Raw genomic sequence first — 17,967 nt, 5'->3', positions numbered from 1 at the left:
AAGAATCATCATTTGCTTCAATAAATTATTTGTTTGGTTATTCGTCAGTCACAACGAAACACACTAACAGATAGGCTTATCATGTTAAATTCCGTTCGGTCTCAGAAACCTATACGCCACGTATTGTTTACAACACCGGTACCAGAGCGATTCTATAGACGTATGTACAGGTGTAGTCTAAGACTATGGCTGGTGCAGTTGATGTTGGCTTCCATATACTAGTAGTTTTCTACACTTTCTCTCACTTCTTCCGGCTTGGGTTTTGATGTCTAGTGTCCATGTTATTGTATACTAGTCTGTAGTGGACTAAATTCTGTACCGGTTTTTGACGAGCTTTAACATCAGACAACCTAGACTGATGGCTAACACTACACCGATGACAGTCTCAATCAATGACTCATCTCTCTTCCACATAACATTGCTGACCGATACAACTTCCTTATCGGTGATGTTGCCGGATCGAATGGTCAGAGTTTCAGAAACGACTTCCGTCACCGCGTCGTCTTCTTCAAATGTAGTGTTAGCCATTTGTTGCGTCGAACCGGCCAGTGTAGGGATACTTCGTATCAAGCCATACGATCTTGTGCTCTTGATCGTCCCCGTGTCTCCGCCGTTTGGTTTAATGGGAGAAGAAGTTGTTGAAGGACGTACCGGTGACTCGCACTTTGACGACGGTATAGAAACAGACGCAAGCGGCCTTTCTCGAAACTTGGCGGGTGAACTGCAGCGGTGGCCGCCTAAATTACTGGGGAGAAACGTGGCATCGCATTGATCAGATGCTAAGCCTCTGCCAGGGTGATTCTGCAGGCATTTCAGCTTGGCGATCAGCCACCGCAGCTCACAGTCGCAGTGGAAAGGGTTGTGGTGGAGGGAGACTGTGGCCTGGATGTGAGGGACCCCCAGGTCACCCTCAGCTACGGTCGCGATCCTGTTGCACGACAGGTCTACCATCGACAGTTGTGTAAGACGCGTGATACAGGCGGCTAACCTGACACTCGTTATCCTGTTTGACTTTAAGATAAGATACCGCATATTCGGTAGGTTACAGAGCGAGCTCCACGACACGGTCTCGATAAGATTGTCACTGAGGTCTAGCGTGTACAGCCTGGGTAGCGGCGGGAAGTAGGCGACCTGCTGGAGCCTGTTGTTGTACAGATACAGGAGATACGTTTGGGACGGGATGTTGTCGGGCAAGGCGGTCAGCCCACGGTCCGTACATTTAACTTCTAGTGAGCTGAACGTCGATCTCTTCGGACAGATGCAGTCTCGTGGTAAGGCTTCGCCCCAGACGACAATGGATATGGTGACAACGACCAAAAACGCCTGCAGGCTGCCCACAGCTCCCATCTCTATCCTGACTCAGTCCAATATGTTTTCGCCGGCAGCACTCTGTTTTTAAACATCTCACTCACTTACTCTCGTCTCCCACCTCAGAGGTCGTGGCCGTGGGGGCATCACGACATCCTGCATTGCCCCAGGCCCATCTTGTTCTGAGCGTACTCAAAGTTGACCTAGTCCTGGTCCTGTGGCGCGGCGGCTTGGCTCAGTTAGCCTCGTCCGGGCTCCTTATTTTAGTGTAGACCGCTCTTCTGTGTGCCCCGCGGAAAGACAGAGTGATCAGTTATAGTCCTATGCAAGAGGAATGCAAATGAGTCAGCTGAATAATCAAACGTAGAGACACCAGTCGTAGTCTCTATACGTGCGGGCGAACATTGAATATTCAAAAACTACGTAGACAAATTACGCCTGTGAGTACATGTATATAGTCAAACCTGCCGAAGGACACCACCCGGGAGACCGAAGAAAAGGTCACATTGTAATTGGACGTGCACTCTGTAATATTGTAACTTTTAGTACAGTTCTCCATGAGGCACTTTTGCTGTCGTTGTTGTTGCTATTGTCGTCGTCGTCGTTGTTGTTTTTGTTGTGTTTGTTAACGTGTGCGTAGGCGTATGTGTTTAACCCATCGCGAATTGAATCATTTCGACTAAAAAGTGATACAAACCGTGCTTAAATCTTAAATGTCAGCTTTCCAAAATGCCATAGGTTCTCAAAGGAAAGGACCTAGTCAGCTGTGTGGTTCTCATAGCCTTGGTGGGCAATTGAGACAGCATGGTCTGCAGTACCCGTGTTGACCGCGGTGGGGCAGGGCACGTCAGTGTCTGCGACTGGCTTTGGCACTGGAACGTATTAAACATTGAATATTCAAGAACTACGTAGACAAATTACTCCTGTGAGTACATGTATATAGTCAAAACTGCCCAAGGCCGCCACCCAGGGGACCGAAGAAAAGGTCACCTCGTAATTGGTCGTGCAATCTGTAATCTTGTATCTGTTTAGTACAGTTCTCCATGAGGCACTTTTGCTGTCGTTGTTGTTGCTATTGTCGTCGTCGTCGTTGTTGTTTTTGTGGTGTTTGTTAACGTGTACGTAGGCGTATGTGTTTAACCCATCTTGAATTGAATCATTTCGATTAAAAAGTGATACAAACCGTGCTTAAATCTTAAATGTCAGCTTTCCAAAATGCCATAGGTTCTCAAAGGAAAGGACCTAGTCAGTTGTGTGGTTCTCATAGCCTTGGTGGGCTGATTGAGACAGCATGGTCTGCAGTACCCGTGTTGACCGCGGTGGGGCAGGGCACGTCGGTGTCTGCGACTGGCTTTGGCACTGGAACGTATTAAACATTGAATATTCAAGAACTACGTAGACAAATTACTCCTGTGAGTACATGTATATAGTCAAAACTGCCCAAGGCCGCCACACAGGGGACCGAAGAAAAGGTCACCTCGTAATTGGTCGTGCACTCTGTAATATTGTAACTGTTTAGTACAGTTCTCCTTGAGGCACTTTTGCTGTCGTTGTTGTTGCTATTGTCGTCGTCGATTATTAAATGCAAAGATTATTAAATGCAAAGTGTGCTGTAGGATATTCCTCGAATATGCTGAATATGTTTACAACAGGTAGCTAGCCCTTTAGTCTTTGTGCCATCAAATAGTTGACATGCGACCACCGAAACACTGTTAAGATTTGCTTTCTTGTATAAGGCCGACTTTAGACTGACGACAGTATACGATCGCACGACAATCGTTGTGGGCGACGGCTGGCTTTAGACACATGACCAGGAAGTGTGGCGGACACCAGCAGCGCAGGATGGCACGCAAGTTAGATAATAGTACAGACGGCCATCAGTCCTCACTTTTCTTTGACGACTCTCGATTATGTCTATGTATATCCCTATCACAATGTCTTCATCACTCACTCACTCACTCACTCACTCACTCACTCACTCACTCACTCACTCACTCACTCACTCACTCACTCACTCACTCACTCACTCACTCACTCACTCACTCACTCACTCACTCACTCACTAGGTCATACCAACTCGAAAAAATCTCTCTTGTGGTCACTACAAAGAGGTGTCTGTGAGCACCAAGCATTTAATTTCAATGGTTTGTGGAGATTTCCAAGAGACCTTTCCCTTCCAACGCCCCGACTTCCAAGAAGCCTCTGATAAAACACTACAGACACATCCGCTCAGTCCAACGCCCAGGTCTATCAGACCTAGTCTCCACCAGACTCCTTTTGCAGGCTGAATAAAGAGTAGAAATCGGTCTAAAAAGGGGTATCACTGGTCAGAGGAGATGGGGCCGCCGGTAGAATCTCCATGTCCGTGCAGGCAAAAATGGAGACTATCGGCGGCCATCTCCTCTGGCCAATGATATCCCTTTTTAGGCCGATTTCTACTATTTATTCGGCCTGCAAAAGGAGTCTGGTGGAGACTATCCCAGGCCCCACCCTTCCAACTTGCGTAGCGACCACTGATGCCCTGCAGCAGTTAGTGACGTCCGATCACCCGTCTTTTGATATTCTGATGACGATCACAATCATCTCTAGCTACCTGCCCGCCGGGTTGGCGACACTACTGTAACACAAGAAGACTTCCTGAGTTTTATCACAGCAGACGCCACATAGCCTGCTGATACTGTAACCTAGAACCACACGCTACACCCGTGCGACAATATGAGGTGAGTTTGGTTCCCTATAATGTGAAAAACACGAGATATGTAAGGTTAGTGTTTCGTAAATCGTCAGCCATGGACGCTGTTCTGCAGCTGGCCAGACGCAAACCAGTCCGGTCAGTCACCAAGGACACTCACTCTGTGTCCTCACATGATCTGCGTCCTCGGCCTCACCAGCAGTGTTGTTGCGCTGCTTGTCACTGTACATGGTTTGCCTGTTGTCTTACGCTTGCTCCCTTTCGTGCCAGGCAAGAAAAATTTATATACAAACAGTCCGTTTGTCATGAAAGGATAGTAGCTTTGTGGTTTACCCTGACCCTGATGGAACAGGGAAAATGACGCTGAAACAGCCTTAACATAACTCATTGAAAATATATCTTGTATTGTATTGTATCGTACGGTAATGTCGACTTTGATTGTGTCCATGGAATATACTCCACCGTATTATAAAACTTATGTATCCAAAGACAATATGGAAAACGATTTGTTCACGTAGTGTTTATCTCATTCTCAGTTCCCGTGCAGTCCTCCTGGTGGTTCTAGTGGCCACTCTAGCCTTGCAGTCCGACGCTTTCTTCTTCTGGCAATTCATGGGAGGTGGAGGTTCGGGTAAGCCTCAGATATATCTGGCACTGTACTCGAGCTCATTATTAGTTTTCTTATTAATTTTTTTGTGCTTGTTGCCTTTTATATCATAATTTCCTAGAAACTACCCAAACGGCTAGGAATTGTAGACCTTTAGCATTAAAAGGAATTTGTATGTATATGGTCCTCAGCATATGCGTGGAAGGGAGTGGGCAGAGATTGTGTTTCAGTTGATTGACATAATTGTGACCCGGTATATGGCCGGAAATCTGAAATGTCCGATTTTTTGTTGTTTGTTGAAGACTACTGAGTCCTGCCTTCATTAGTGAAAATGGGTGGGCGGAGATTGTGTTTCAGTTGATTGACAGACTTGTGACCCGGTATGGCCGGAAAGTCTGAATTTCTCTGAAATGTCCGATTTTTCTTGTTTCTGTTTGTTGAAGACTGCGGATTCCGACCTTACGTCCAGGGCACGATAGCTACGGGCTGCATGTACCCCTACACGCACGGGGAAACCTGCTACTTCCGCTGCTGGTTCGGGTGGGTTCCCGTCTCCGGCGATCAAAGAATCGTGGCCAGGACCTGCCAGGAGGACGGCACCTGGTCCGGAGACAGCTTCACATGCCGCCGCGGTAGATTTATTTTCTTATCTTTCTTCGGTTCACCACAAAAACAAGACTCATTGTCAGCAACAAGAAATTTTGGGTTACCCTAGCATGAATATAATGACATGGGTCTGCTTACTTTTGTCTTAAGTGTTAAGGGTAATACCCATCAGGGAAGTATTAAATCATGTTGAAGCTTGTTCCATAAGGATATTGTTCTACATAAAAGCTTAGTGTTATGAACTTAGATATTGTGCGTATGTGCGTGTGTACAGTTTTTAAGTAAGTCACGATATATTTACTGCAGTAAAATGATTACATAAGAACGGCTACCCATGTTTTATTACCTTCGCCAAGAAGGTTATGTTTTCAGAGGCGTTCGTGTATGTGTGTGTGTGTGTGTGTGTGTGTAAACACGATAACTTGAGAAGGCTTAAATGGACTGACTTGATATTTGGTAGGTGGGTAGGTCTTGATGAGACCTCAAAATGATTAGATTTTGGGCCCCCTGGCGGCATGTTATGGTACTGCAACAGAACTTCCGGTTTTGATATCTCATGATCCAGACATGCTAGGGTGACGAAATTTAGATGGTAGATAGCTCTTGTGCTGAGGATGAAGTGACATGAGTATGAGCCCCCTAGTTGCTTGCTCTAGAACTGCAGGGGGGTTTAAAGGACAAACGTTTAAAAGAGGATAACTCAAGAACCGATTGATGGATCATCGTGATTTTTGGTATGTAGGTAGCTTAAGTGATGCTTGACATAATGATAGTACAATTATGCAAATATTGATGTAATTTGCATAATTAATGAGGAAATTCTATAAATCAGCTGCATTCCATGATAGTAAGTTCAAGCTTGTAACATATGTTATTAAGAACGAGAGAAACACAGGCAAATATCGATTATGCAAATGAAGACTTAATTTGCATAATTAATAAGAAAATGTTATAATTGCATAGTGGTAACTGCCTGGAGTTTCATACTTCGGGTGTTTGAAAGTTAAGTGAAGGTGAACATAATTAAACATAACTTATTCAAATAAGGACCACATTTGCATAATTTATGAGAAAATGGCATTCTTTGTTAAGATAAGACTGTCTTTTGGTGGAGAATATGATCAACAGACTGATATAATTCATGCAATTGAGGATGCTATTTGCATAATCTGGGTGATTAGTATATTTCTTATTCATAAAGGCTAACATCATTTGGCGAAGGTATGAGATCGTGGAACTCTAGTCTTGATATAGTTTAATTGTGTGCTTCATTTTCAGTTGGCTTCTTCGGTAAGAAGTGAACGCCGGAAACAAGACGTGCGTGCATCAAGATCCGGACAAAACACTGCAAATCTATATTCACAATAAAATGAAAGGCCAAGTCGGTATCAGTCGTACGTAATAGATATGTGGGAACAAAATAAGATACAGGAACAATTAGAGATATTGTCCAATATTTACAAACCATCTCTAGCTCACACACGGGTATCATATCGTGGTATAAAATAGGAAAATTCTATACATTTCTCTATGATATAGAGTTGCTATACATTTCTTTTAAATCTTAGCTTGCCAACTTATGAGAGTATGTTTAAATCCGGGGGTCATCGCGGTAACTGGTTTTCTAACCCTAAGATCTGCTAGGAGATTAGTTCAGGTATATATTATATATACGAAATTGGACATAGTAGACCAAAGGGAATTTTCAAACCTAGTTTGAAAACACAGTGAAACATTAGAAGTGATATCTAGTTGATACCACATTGCTCTGGTAAGTTTTTTGGTAGGTTTTGCTCTACGATTTCCAATTCCTTGCCACTTCTGAGTTCATGGCCACTCCTGTGGTCCGCAGCACACGCGGCACAGACTGCGCTGGTGCAGCATGAAGCGCGCGTAGGCCAGCGGCAGGTGGATCCCGGACAGCAGCGCCTCGGCACAGCCCTGACAGCAGTCACAGCACGCGATGAAGGGCAGGAATAGCACGTACAGCACCTGCAGGATGGAGACAGAAGGCGTAAATGGAGAAAACGTACACTTGGCATTGACAGTATCTGTAGTTTGCGAGAACAAAGGACTAAGGTTTGAGGTACGCCCTGGTTTCAAGTGGTGGCAAAAAAAAAGCCACTGTCTCTAATAATACCTGTAGTTGAAAGTTAGGTCACGGGCCTTTATCCCGTGATAGTCAAACTATAGAAAATCCAAGTGAAGTGAAATAGAATACAACAAAATGAACTGTTAACTGAGTTAAGAAATTAAGTCACTGTCAAAGCTACGCTCTAAGATTCAGTTACTGTAGTGTTAAAGAACGAAGACATATGAAGACAGGCATTTTTCACACAAGTATTATTGTTATATAAAAGCAGGCTGAGTGAGTTTATACCCACCGACAGCCACAGCGCCACCGGGATGCCCACCAGCACGATGACGAAGAACCAGAAGACTGCCCAGAGCCAGCCGCAGCAGCAGTTACAGCAGTCACCGCAGCAGCCCATAGCGCTCAACGGGGCGTCTGGGAGGACAGTAGGGTGCTTAAGACCACAAATTTCTAATGGAAATAAGGGTATGAACTCTGGAGCCTTTCAAAAATCTTTGGCGCAATGGTGAGGTTCTGGCTCCACACATACGCGTACACGTTACTTTAGGGGGCAACAATGTTTTTGCAGGTGTTGAAATTAAGTTGTTGGTTTAAAGAGTGCCACGCCTTGAACCCTTCAGACTTCCGTTATCGGCAAAGACCAGGGTGCGACTGCCCAGGACAGATTATACTCAACCATCCTTTGTAAGTGCGTCAAGCTATGGGATAGCTAACCAATAATACCATCATAGATTCACAAAAACCTATCAAATTTGCAAGAACAGGTTGTTGATAAAACAGACGTAAGCATATAGCCTTCTTTTAGTTTTACTCAGAACTGGTCTTCAAACTACACTACAATGTACTAAAATCAGTATTCGATTTCAACAGCTATAACTAATTACTGTATGTAACAAACAAAGTCAACCTTACCTTCAACTGTCTGACAATATTATTCCCTAGAATGCGACACAAATATACTTCCTCCACATCACTGTGTACGCTTCACCAAGGCCTCTGACGGAATGTCCTTGGTTTGACTGAGCAAACTACACTCCATGACGCCATAGCAGCAATAACAACTCAATAGAAATCTCTAGAAATCCCCCACCGACATGGTTTTCCCATCATTAGCCAACGCAGCAGACACCTCACACAAGAGCCGGCTACTTTTTACTTCCACTTGAAACCATTGTCCAACAGGTTGTTGTTGTTCACTACTACTTGAGTCCATTATTTAAGAAAACAAGGAAACGTGAAGGTAACGTGAAGTCAGCTGACTGTTGTAAGACCACTTGTGGCACCTGTAAGAATAACACCTGCAGCCTTAACTACATACTGCCCAGGTATAAACAAACCAACATCAAAGAAACAGAGTCTCATGCACACACACACACACAGAAAGAGGCTGACTATAGGAATCTGATAAAAGTATTACCAGTATACACAAAGTCTTTGCAGAATACATTTTTCAATACAAACAACAGTAAATAAAAGTGCATTCCTTCCCCCCCCCCCAAAAAATGAAATTTGGCCCTTTTTGATCACCATGAGACTCAGTCAAAGTCTGACATATCTTCTATGGATGTGTCTGTACTCTTAAAACATAGTAGGTAATAAACAAGATAATACAGACTGAAACAATATTGTTATCAGTTTTATTATTTGTTGGAAATAGACATCTAGATCAAGACAATCTCAATGTACTAAAATATTATAAATAAGATACAGTTCTTCCATTTGTGTAATTTTAAGGTAATCCTGACTATACTAGAAGGCTATGTAGTGGTTTTCTGATGTGCTGATGATGTCACTCTGTGACTCCAACTTGTCTAAGATACGACCCACAACTTTGGGGCTGACACCAGAAAACCTGTGCTTCATCCTTAAACAGTCCAGAACATGCAGATAGTGACACCCTGACTCCGAGTACTTTGGGTTTTGACTCTCTCGCCTCACGATATCTAACACAGCCGACTCCAGGGCAGAGTCCCTGTCAATAACTACATAAAGGCTGTCCTTGTCACTCCGTTTGTACACAATACCCAGGTCTGCTAGACCCCCAACAGCCTGGGTAAAGAGAGAATTTACTTCTTTTGCATTCATTGTAGCATTGTTTTCCTTTTGTGCTTTCTGTACAACTGACATAAGACTGTCCACTGTGGCCAGTTCCTTAATGTCAAAGTTTAAGACAGCGCTGTTTGCGCTAAGAAAGTCTGCGATGGCGTCTTGTAGGGCTTTCACGACACCTGCCTCTGTATCATCTTCCCCCTCCTGACTCCCTGGCGGCTGAAACGGGACATCGTAGAAATCCTGATACAACTGAAGCTGCTCCATTGTTCTGTTTATCTCCACCGAGCACGTTGGGTCATCGACGCAGCGGAAATACACCGCGCCAACTTCCCTTCTGCCGCGGTATGACTTGATCCGTCCTCGGACGTGAAGCAAGTCTCTAAGCTTCACCGGCTGTCTCAGCTCACGGACACATTTCTTAATCTCCCGCGTCTTTAAGGCTAAGAACTCTGTAAACTCTTGCTCTGCTGCTTCTTGCTCTGTCGACGTTCCAGGTGTAGCATAATCAATATCCTCTTCTGTATTAACGGGGACTCTGGGTTTCCAGCAGGTACAGCTGATCACACCTGTGAAAGTAGTGAAAAGTGTATGTAAATAATAGTTATTAATATAACATCTGTGTCCATTATATCACCAGGGTCCATAATATCACCACCTTGAGAAACAGTACATGCTTTAAGATATTTTTACTGCAACATACGTTTGGTATGCACTCCTGCACACCTCAAATGTACATGTGTAGTAAAAATATCTTTAAGCACACTTTTTCTCAAGGTGGCGATATTATGGACTATGGTGATATTATGGACACAGATGTTAATGCTGTATTATATGTAAGAGGACTTCAGGAAGAATAGACTCAATAGTGATGTATTATCAATAATGGGAGCCTCCTAAATAAACAAACCTGTGCCGTCATCGATGGCATAGTTGAACAGTTTCTCTCTCTCCTCCACACGAACCACCCACCCCAGCAGGTCCACACGACTGATGGGATGATTCCTGTACGCGTAGACGTTCAGGGTGGGGTGGCCGGGGTAGATGTCCATTTCCAAGACATCTCGGACGAACATCTTGACGTAGGCTCGGTGCAGAGGGTCCAGTCCCCAGTACGTCTGTGGGAGATAAGAGAAGGACTTCTCGTTGTGGACTGTGGATGTAGAGCTGACAGGAGTGGCTGGGCCCTCTGCCACTGATCATCATGGTGGTTGTGTAAGGTTCAGTGGAGCATGATTTAGAAATGAGAAACAGATACTGTTAACATGACATGTTACAAGCCAAGTTGCTTTTAAAGAGCCTCTACCAGGCTTTGGGGGGGGGGGGACTGGAAAGAGTAGAAATCGGCCAAATACTAAATAGAGAGATTGGTCTGCAGCATGGGGAGAACAGTTTGCCACACCCGGGCTATTTCTACTCTTTCCAGCCGCCTCCCGACGTAGAGGCTAAAGTAACTTTGCCATCAATAACCCTTATCCTATATTGAAGTTGCATAAGGGATAATACATGGAGCATTTGCCTGTTGGGTCCTTAGTCCTGTACACGCCCCCCTCCCCACACGATTCTTAGTATTTTTGCTGTTCTAGTTCTACCTTTCAAGACAGGAGTAGTAATAAAAAGATACGATAAGCGTCAGACTCAGAGATTCTTTACATTTTTTAAACGTAAAAAGGAAACCGATCGACTCACTTTTGGGGATAAATGCATTAAAATCCTGGCAGACACCAAGAATCTACATTTCAAAATGTCCGCCTGCAGGGTTCCAAAGCATTGTGGGATAGGTTGTGTGGAGCCGTGATGTCGTCTTAGCAACCAAGATGGCGGCGGACGCGCAGGTACAGCACCTCCAGGTGTACGGACTCCTACAGGATGAGACTTTCCACATCGCCAAAGCTTGCGCCGAGGTGAGCATGACTTACAAGAAGTTCTTAGGAAACGAAAGAACAGTTTTATGAACGGCTACACCCTTATTTGGGTCAATTTTCCCTTTGTTTATCGAGATCAGAAGTCGCCCCCCTCCCCCATTGAACCACAACATAATTTTTGCGACTCAAACTCTAATGTTTACAAGTCTATGAAATAAAGACTAAGCTTTAACTTCCAACACTTAGATTACGGATTTGGGACTTACCCAAATTTTCGGTTGACTCAGTCCCAATTCCGTAATCTAAGTGTTGGAAGTTATTAAAAGCTTAGTCTTTATTTCATAATGACTTGTACCAACACAAATGAACTTTCATGCTAAATCTAATGTTTACTGTTGACAAGCATTGCCAGGACGTATAATGATCACTTTTTCATGTTTTCCCTCAGGCTCTGCACCAAAAGATGCCAGAGAAGTTTTCAGCTCCCGACATCCGACCTATGGTGGAGTTTGAATGGGAAGAATACTTGCAGTCCAAGAGGAAGGTACTTCAACTTTGAAGTTATTCAGATTTTCAGTTGAAAAAGTAAAGGTCCACGGATTGAAGGCCCTAAGCAGTAAACCAAAAAAAAGTTACACTACTAGTAAAATGGCACCTTTTTTTGGTGTAAATAGTCTGGAATTAGATACATGTATATTTAAACTATGATACATGTATCATGGTATGGTGGTACATGTACTAGATACCTATAGTGCTCTCTGACGATTATACCTCTTACTTCCAGGAACTGAAAGGTGAGACGTGGGCATTCCAGGAAAAGATCATCTCCTTCGCAAACGGCCAGATGCTGGGCGGACACCAGGAACTGATCAAGTGGGCACAGGACAACCACGAATACCAGGATTTCAGACCTCCGGCCCTGTACCTGGCCCTGGCGGAGGAGGCCTACAAAAACAGGCTCAGCAACGGGGTCAGTTTTATATAATAGTGGTCTTTCTTGGCTAAGTTTTAAGCAGTTGATTGCTAGCATGGTTACAAAACCTATTATAGCTCCCTTCCCTTACCTATCCTCTCCTACCTCTATTTGCAGAGAGGATGTAGGACTCGGGAGCTATAATACATTTGGTAACCAGGCAAGTTGGTTGCCATGATTGTAATTACATAGAGTGGGTTGTTACATCTGTTCCCTGTATTTAAAACTACAAGCTTTGTATAGAGACATTTTAAGGCCATTGTATCTTAATGTTGCAAAGACATAGTTATAATAGAGTTTAAGCTTTGTTCCAACACAAAAAGTAAACTCACCATAAATTTTTGGTTGATCTCGTCAACCTTCGTCAACCGACGGAGTCATATTCCGTCTTCCCGCCAAGACATGTTGCAAAGACATGGTAGCATCTCGTTATTTGGTCATGGTTGTTTCTGTGCTATTTGCTAACTTACAGTATGTCTCCTTCCAGAGAACATTTGTGTACCTGGACATTTCCATTGGAGGGGAGGCAGCAGGGAGGTTACTGTTTGAGGTAAGGGAGAAATCTTTCTCTCATTCATTGAATTTTATTATTTTCTTTTCTCTCTCTCTCTGTCTCTCTCTCTCTCCCTCTCTCTCCCTGTCTCTCTCTCTCCCTCTCTCTCTTGCCCCACCTTGCTCTATTCTACACTATTCTACTTTTCTTACCATCTTCTGTAACTCCAAATGTTCTTCAGAACTATATCGTATATCATAAAGAGGCCCCTAAACTACTAGTATTGAAAGATAAAATGTCCTACTGTGAAGACCCAGTTGAAGGTATTCTGATGCATGTCTGTCTCCCCTCTCCACAGCTGTACACAGACAAGGTGCCGAAGACGTGTGAAAACTTCCGAGCTCTCTGCACGGGGGAGAAAGGTCGCTCCAAGGACACCAACATTGACCTTCACTACAAAGGGTCAATCTTCCACAGAACAGTCAAGAATGGATGGATACAGGGAGGAGGTGGGTTTATGAATTGCATTGTGTGACTTAAATACACTAGTAACTTTAAGCAGCATGGTGTTTGATTCATGCAGCTTAGTATTATTATGAAGGGACCATTTTATATGTTTTGTGTTTTTCTCACAGATGTACCAAATGGAAGAGGGGATGCTGGAGAATCCATCTATGGACCAGTTTTTGAAGGTTTGTGAAACTTTCAGTCAAGTCGACATAACAGTCCACAGCATCATTTTTGTTAACATTAGAACACTTTCAAACAGTCTCAGTACAGATGCATTTGATTGTGATCCATGTGAGCACAAAGTACAGTTTCAGAACATGTTTGAATGTGAACAATGATGGAATCCCCTGTTGTGTAGTTTTTGTGGTCTGCAGAAGTGTGACCTCATTCCTTTTCACTTTTGAAGTTATAAAAGAGAAAACTGAATGATTAAATCTGAATCTGTCTTCCCCAGACGAGAACTTTGCGGTGCCCCACGACAGACGGGGTGTCCTGGGGATGGCGAATCAGGGCCGACACACCAATGGGTCACAGTTCTACATCACCATGCAGCCTACAGCATGGATGAACACCAAATATGTGGCCTTTGGGTAGGTTTTTAGGTCTTCAACTTACACAGTTAGAAATTATAACATTCAAAGTTGCCAAACTACCACATTTCTATACTGGAATCAGAGTGTTGTTGGTTAATGTTTTAACCTTTCCTTATTCTGTTTCCTCATTCACTTTTCATTCATTCATTCATTCGATCGTTCATTTGTTTGTTCATTCATTCATTTTTCATTCATTCCTCCTTTCCTGTTCCAGACAACTGATTGAAGGCACTGCCCTGCTGCAGAGGTTGGAGGACCAGCCGACGTACAATGAGAGACCGAAGGCGGACTGTAGGGTCGAAGACTGCGGCGTTCTGCAGCCTGACGATGTGTTGGCGCAGGCCCCTGTTGTCAACGGACATTCATGAGAGACATTTCTTCCCAAGGCTCTTAGTTTTACAGTACAGTATGATATACATGTACTGTAGACAAAGCATTCTGTAAACTTTGCTGATTGGCGGGCATTGACTTTCATAAGGGCACAACAAAAATTAGATCTTGTTGATAGAAAATTCATTTGTAATAAAGTGTACAAAATGAGATTTTTTCAGGCAATTCATATTTGACTTCACCCCAGAGTATATCAATATCTAGAAGTGGTACGAGAAAGGGATGATTTATGTGTGCTGGCTGTGTATGGTGGTTGTAGAACATGTATTATATGTATTAGGCTATGCTTGGGAATCATAGAACATCAATTGCTACATTTCTGATGTACATAATACATTAAAACATTTCTATTATTCTGCAGGAAAATTGTATTCTTAAGAATTCTAATGCTGCATGCAAACTCCTGTAAAAGAGACACCATAAGTAAGGAAAATTGCTATTATAGCCTAAGAAATTAATAAATTGCTTCTGATATTGTGTGTTTTGATGAATTCAAAATCTTCACAGTTTACATATGGTTTTCTTGTGAGTTTGTTAATCAAGCCTCTTCAGTGTGGTTCACTGAAGTGTTATACAGTTCACACAGATTTTTACACACAGCTATCCTGACCTCCATTCAATGATAGCAGACAGCAGACTAGTAATAAGAATGTCATGAGTTTTTACGATATCATTGCATAATGGTACACGGAATGGTATAAAAATTGGAGCAACAGCGATCATGACAATATAACAGGCAATAGAAAAGTCAACAGATAGAGTAAGACCTACACATAAGACTTTTTTCGAGTTCCAAGGAGACTTCCCCTTAAGGTTTCTGTATGTAATTTTCTGCTTGTCATGTGGCTTAGCGCCCAACAATAAAATACTATGTTCCTCCCTGTCTTCTATATCTGTTCTTGGGCCCAAACATGTCATAGCATCAAATCAAGCTAACAATATTTTTCATCCACATCTCCGTATCTCCACATTGCTGTACACTTCGCTCAGTAGCTTATTCGGAATTTCTCGTGCTCCAGTTTGCCGATTGGTCTTTCGTTGTTAAACTGCGCTTTGTCGATTCTGCAGAACGGGCTTCCTTTGGTGGCCAACCACTGCCTCCTGTAGGGAAACTGTTGTCATTACTTAGGTAAACCGTATGGTCAATGTTTTTATGCCTATATCAAGGATATGCTGTTTTACAATCAATGTGTCCTAAATATACAGCGCAAGACATGTAAAATAACTGGTAACTGTGATCAAGGATCCATGAAGGTAGAGTTCTAATAAACTTCAGATAATCAATTAAGGTTCAACTTTGTTCTGAAGACATGCTCCTATACTAGACATACTATAGTATGACGCAAGACGTCACTGATTACAAGATTATTGCAAGACACTTCTCTTCAAGATAACTTTCAAATGTCCGAGACTACATGTATTTTAAGACAAAACAGACTCTTAACAATGCCATCTAGTTTGAAAAAAAAGCGTAGACGTACATGTATACGATTGATGTTTTCATATTTACCAAAAGTTGAATAGAAATCTCTGGTGAAAAGATAAAGATTTTTGAGGCGTGTAAGTGAGTGTAGGATCCTCACATTTCCTGTACTTTGTCTGTCGGCCCCTGTACCTGCCCGACCACCGTGTCGTGGTACGTGTTCTTCACCCAGCCCACCAGCCCCAGTCTCACCGCCTCCTGCTCCGCGTGCTGGAACACAACGGAAATCGGAGATTATCATTCATAAGAGAACTTCATTACGCGACAATTGTATTTGTTACAATGTAAAAATGTTATCTTCAACATTTGTTCTTTGGCCCACACATATCATAGCGTCAAATGAAGGCAACAATATTAATATTTCTCATCCACAACTCCGTATCTCTACATTGCTGTACAATTAACTCAGTAGCTTATTCGGAATTTTTTATGTTCCAGCTTGCTGAAACACAACGCCATCGGAGATACTCATTCATATATTATAGAAGAACTTTATTGTGCGACACTTGCACATGGTAGAATGTATGCCTTTTGAACATATAGTACCATACGAAAAAGCTACAAAATGAAACTTAACATCCTAGTTACAATACAGCGAAAGACAAGTATAATTATAGGTATCCTAGTGGCTTTCTATGGTTCCGCAGCATGCAAAAGCAAACGTGATATCCATCACCATAATATTGTAACAGATATGTGGTACTCACCATTCTGAAGAAAACACCTTTTCGTCGGACCGCCACGGGCGATGGCAGAAAAGTTCAATAAGAAAAGATTAATTTGTACATTTCACACAAAAATAAAAAAATTGTAGCCTAGATGTGACTCTGATTAAATCTCTCTTTGGTTAAAGTAATGATATCAATTATTAAGTGCAGCTAGTTCACGTATATATGCAGTAACAACCACAGTACTAGTATATTGCCAAGCACAAGACCTCGTAACTGGCGATTCACCTTGACCCTATAGCCCTTATTTGGGCCGGCCGTCAGTGTTGACAACATGGCCCCGCCCTCTCGCCTTACCATTTATCCTCTCCCGTGGCGTGCCATAAACCACCAGATACCGGTGGGCGTGATGTTATGTCCCCACTTACACCAATCACTATCGGCAATACATTGTAGGAGGCCAGGGATTTTGTATGTTTACAATAATTTTAACGGGTTAGGTGTGCTTATAATGTGATATATTGTTCACCCGATCGTCTTTTATCGAAAGCTACATTGTAATAAATTGTACCACATAGCAATCAGAATTTTGATTTCTCTAAAATGTTTCTACTAGATGTTCGCCTCAGTACAGCTATTCTTCTTCGTGTATCGTTAGTATCTACAAAGCTTAACGGATTTAATAACATCTATAAGGCTATAAGGCAATTAGAAGGAGCACACGTTCCCTTACCTGTCACCAGACCGAAGATCTCGAAGTCCAGAGAAAACAAGTCGGCCATGCTGGACGGTAGCGGGACGGCTGGTTCTCCACACTCCCGGGCCCGCGGTCTGTGGACCATTCACGGCATACCATGCCCTCCCCCCGGGTATGTAGCCTACTTAGCAGGCCACGGGTTAGGCTTTAGTGTTCAAGTTGCCTTATCATGTGCCGTAATCTAGTTTTGGTTGGATGATTGTACCCTGGGTTAGGCTTTAGTGTTTTGGGCTTATCATGTGCCGTATTCTGATTTTATGCTAGTATCAGTTTTTGTTGCAGTCCTTATGGGAAGTTGACTACCAAAAAGTGGATGTAATGATTGTAATCATATCAAAAACAGCATATAATACCTCCTCCAATAAAAGAAGCCCAACCTGTAGGGCTGCTAAAGGAATTACCCTTTGACGAGTATCACTATGCTATAAAATTGATATTGTTAGAAACTGCTTGGATAGTTTTCCAGAGTAGTTAGCCAACTGCAACGGGTCACCTTGACCAACAGTTGACCCCCCCCCCCCGACGAAGCTATGGAAAGTTTGGCCATTTTGTTAGCCTCCATGCCCTGTGGGTAGTCTCCTCAGCAGACTTACGGTTTGACTTCTTGTTTTGGCTTATCATGTGCTGCTTTCTGATTGAATTGATGGTACCCGCGGCCGATTTCCAGACATTCAGACATCAGAGACATGCGAATCATCACTGGCGCGTATGTCAACGCGGCCTCTTCCTTTGAGCGCTGTCAGTTCTGATTTTGAGATGCCGAGGTATAGATGGCTTATGGCTGTCAGAAACCGGGTGCAGACATACAGCACATGTGGTAAAGCCCCGAAAAGGCCTACAAGCCTGCTGAGGAGACTACCCGCTGTTTAGTTATCATC

The 17,967-nt window shown here is 43.1% G+C and overlaps 5 protein-coding genes across 5 annotated transcripts; 2 read left to right on the top strand and 3 right to left on the bottom strand.

Moving 5' to 3' along the window:
• Nucleotides 1-306: 306 nt before the first annotated feature.
• On the bottom strand, nucleotides 307-1,347 carry LOC109487315 (leucine-rich repeat and immunoglobulin-like domain-containing nogo receptor-interacting protein 3). The gene has a single exon (XM_019791294.1). It carries the CDS (start codon nucleotides 1,345-1,347, stop codon nucleotides 307-309), a length of 1,041 nt encoding a protein of 346 aa, XP_019646853.1.
• A 2,750-nt stretch (nucleotides 1,348-4,097) lies between these two features.
• On the top strand, nucleotides 4,098-6,552 carry LOC109487314. Its single transcript, XM_019791293.1, has 4 exons — nucleotides 4,098-4,138; nucleotides 4,537-4,631; nucleotides 5,051-5,239; nucleotides 6,492-6,552. The coding sequence occupies exons 1-4, from the start codon at nucleotides 4,098-4,100 to the stop codon at nucleotides 6,512-6,514; spliced, it is 348 nt and encodes a 115-aa protein (XP_019646852.1). The 3' UTR covers nucleotides 6,515-6,552.
• A 2,387-nt stretch (nucleotides 6,553-8,939) lies between these two features.
• On the bottom strand, nucleotides 8,940-10,556 carry LOC109487346 (CST complex subunit STN1-like; the record flags this gene model as incomplete). The annotated part of the gene is made up of 2 exons (XM_019791324.1): nucleotides 8,940-9,926; nucleotides 10,268-10,556. Coding segments are annotated over 2 exons (1,158 nt in total), but the record flags the coding sequence as incomplete, so codon positions are not given.
• Nucleotides 10,557-11,169: 613 nt separating this feature from the next.
• LOC109487358 (peptidyl-prolyl cis-trans isomerase-like 6) lies at nucleotides 11,170-14,878 on the top strand. The gene is made up of 8 exons (XM_019791334.1): nucleotides 11,170-11,261; nucleotides 11,671-11,766; nucleotides 12,007-12,192; nucleotides 12,683-12,745; nucleotides 13,047-13,197; nucleotides 13,324-13,380; nucleotides 13,653-13,788; nucleotides 14,006-14,878. Exons 1-8 carry the CDS (start codon nucleotides 11,175-11,177, stop codon nucleotides 14,157-14,159), a joined length of 930 nt encoding a protein of 309 aa, XP_019646893.1. The 5' UTR covers nucleotides 11,170-11,174; the 3' UTR covers nucleotides 14,160-14,878.
• Nucleotides 14,879-15,081: 203 nt separating this feature from the next.
• LOC109487362 (acylphosphatase-2-like) lies at nucleotides 15,082-17,185 on the bottom strand. Its single transcript, XM_019791338.1, has 4 exons — nucleotides 17,066-17,185; nucleotides 16,372-16,388; nucleotides 15,765-15,874; nucleotides 15,082-15,282 (listed from the first exon to the last, which is right to left on the bottom strand). The coding sequence occupies exons 1-4, from the start codon at nucleotides 17,172-17,174 to the stop codon at nucleotides 15,168-15,170; spliced, it is 351 nt and encodes a 116-aa protein (XP_019646897.1). The 5' UTR covers nucleotides 17,175-17,185; the 3' UTR covers nucleotides 15,082-15,167.
• Between the last annotated feature and the right edge of the window lie 782 nt (nucleotides 17,186-17,967).

Source organism: Branchiostoma belcheri, unplaced genomic scaffold (assembly GCF_001625305.1).
Source record: "Branchiostoma belcheri isolate BF01 breed outbred unplaced genomic scaffold, Haploidv18h27 scaffold88, whole genome shotgun sequence".
Classification (NCBI taxonomy): Eukaryota; Metazoa; Chordata; class Leptocardii; order Amphioxiformes; family Branchiostomatidae; genus Branchiostoma; species Branchiostoma belcheri.
Note: the sequence above shows the minus strand (reverse complement) of the source record. Positions and strands in the feature narration are given on the sequence as shown.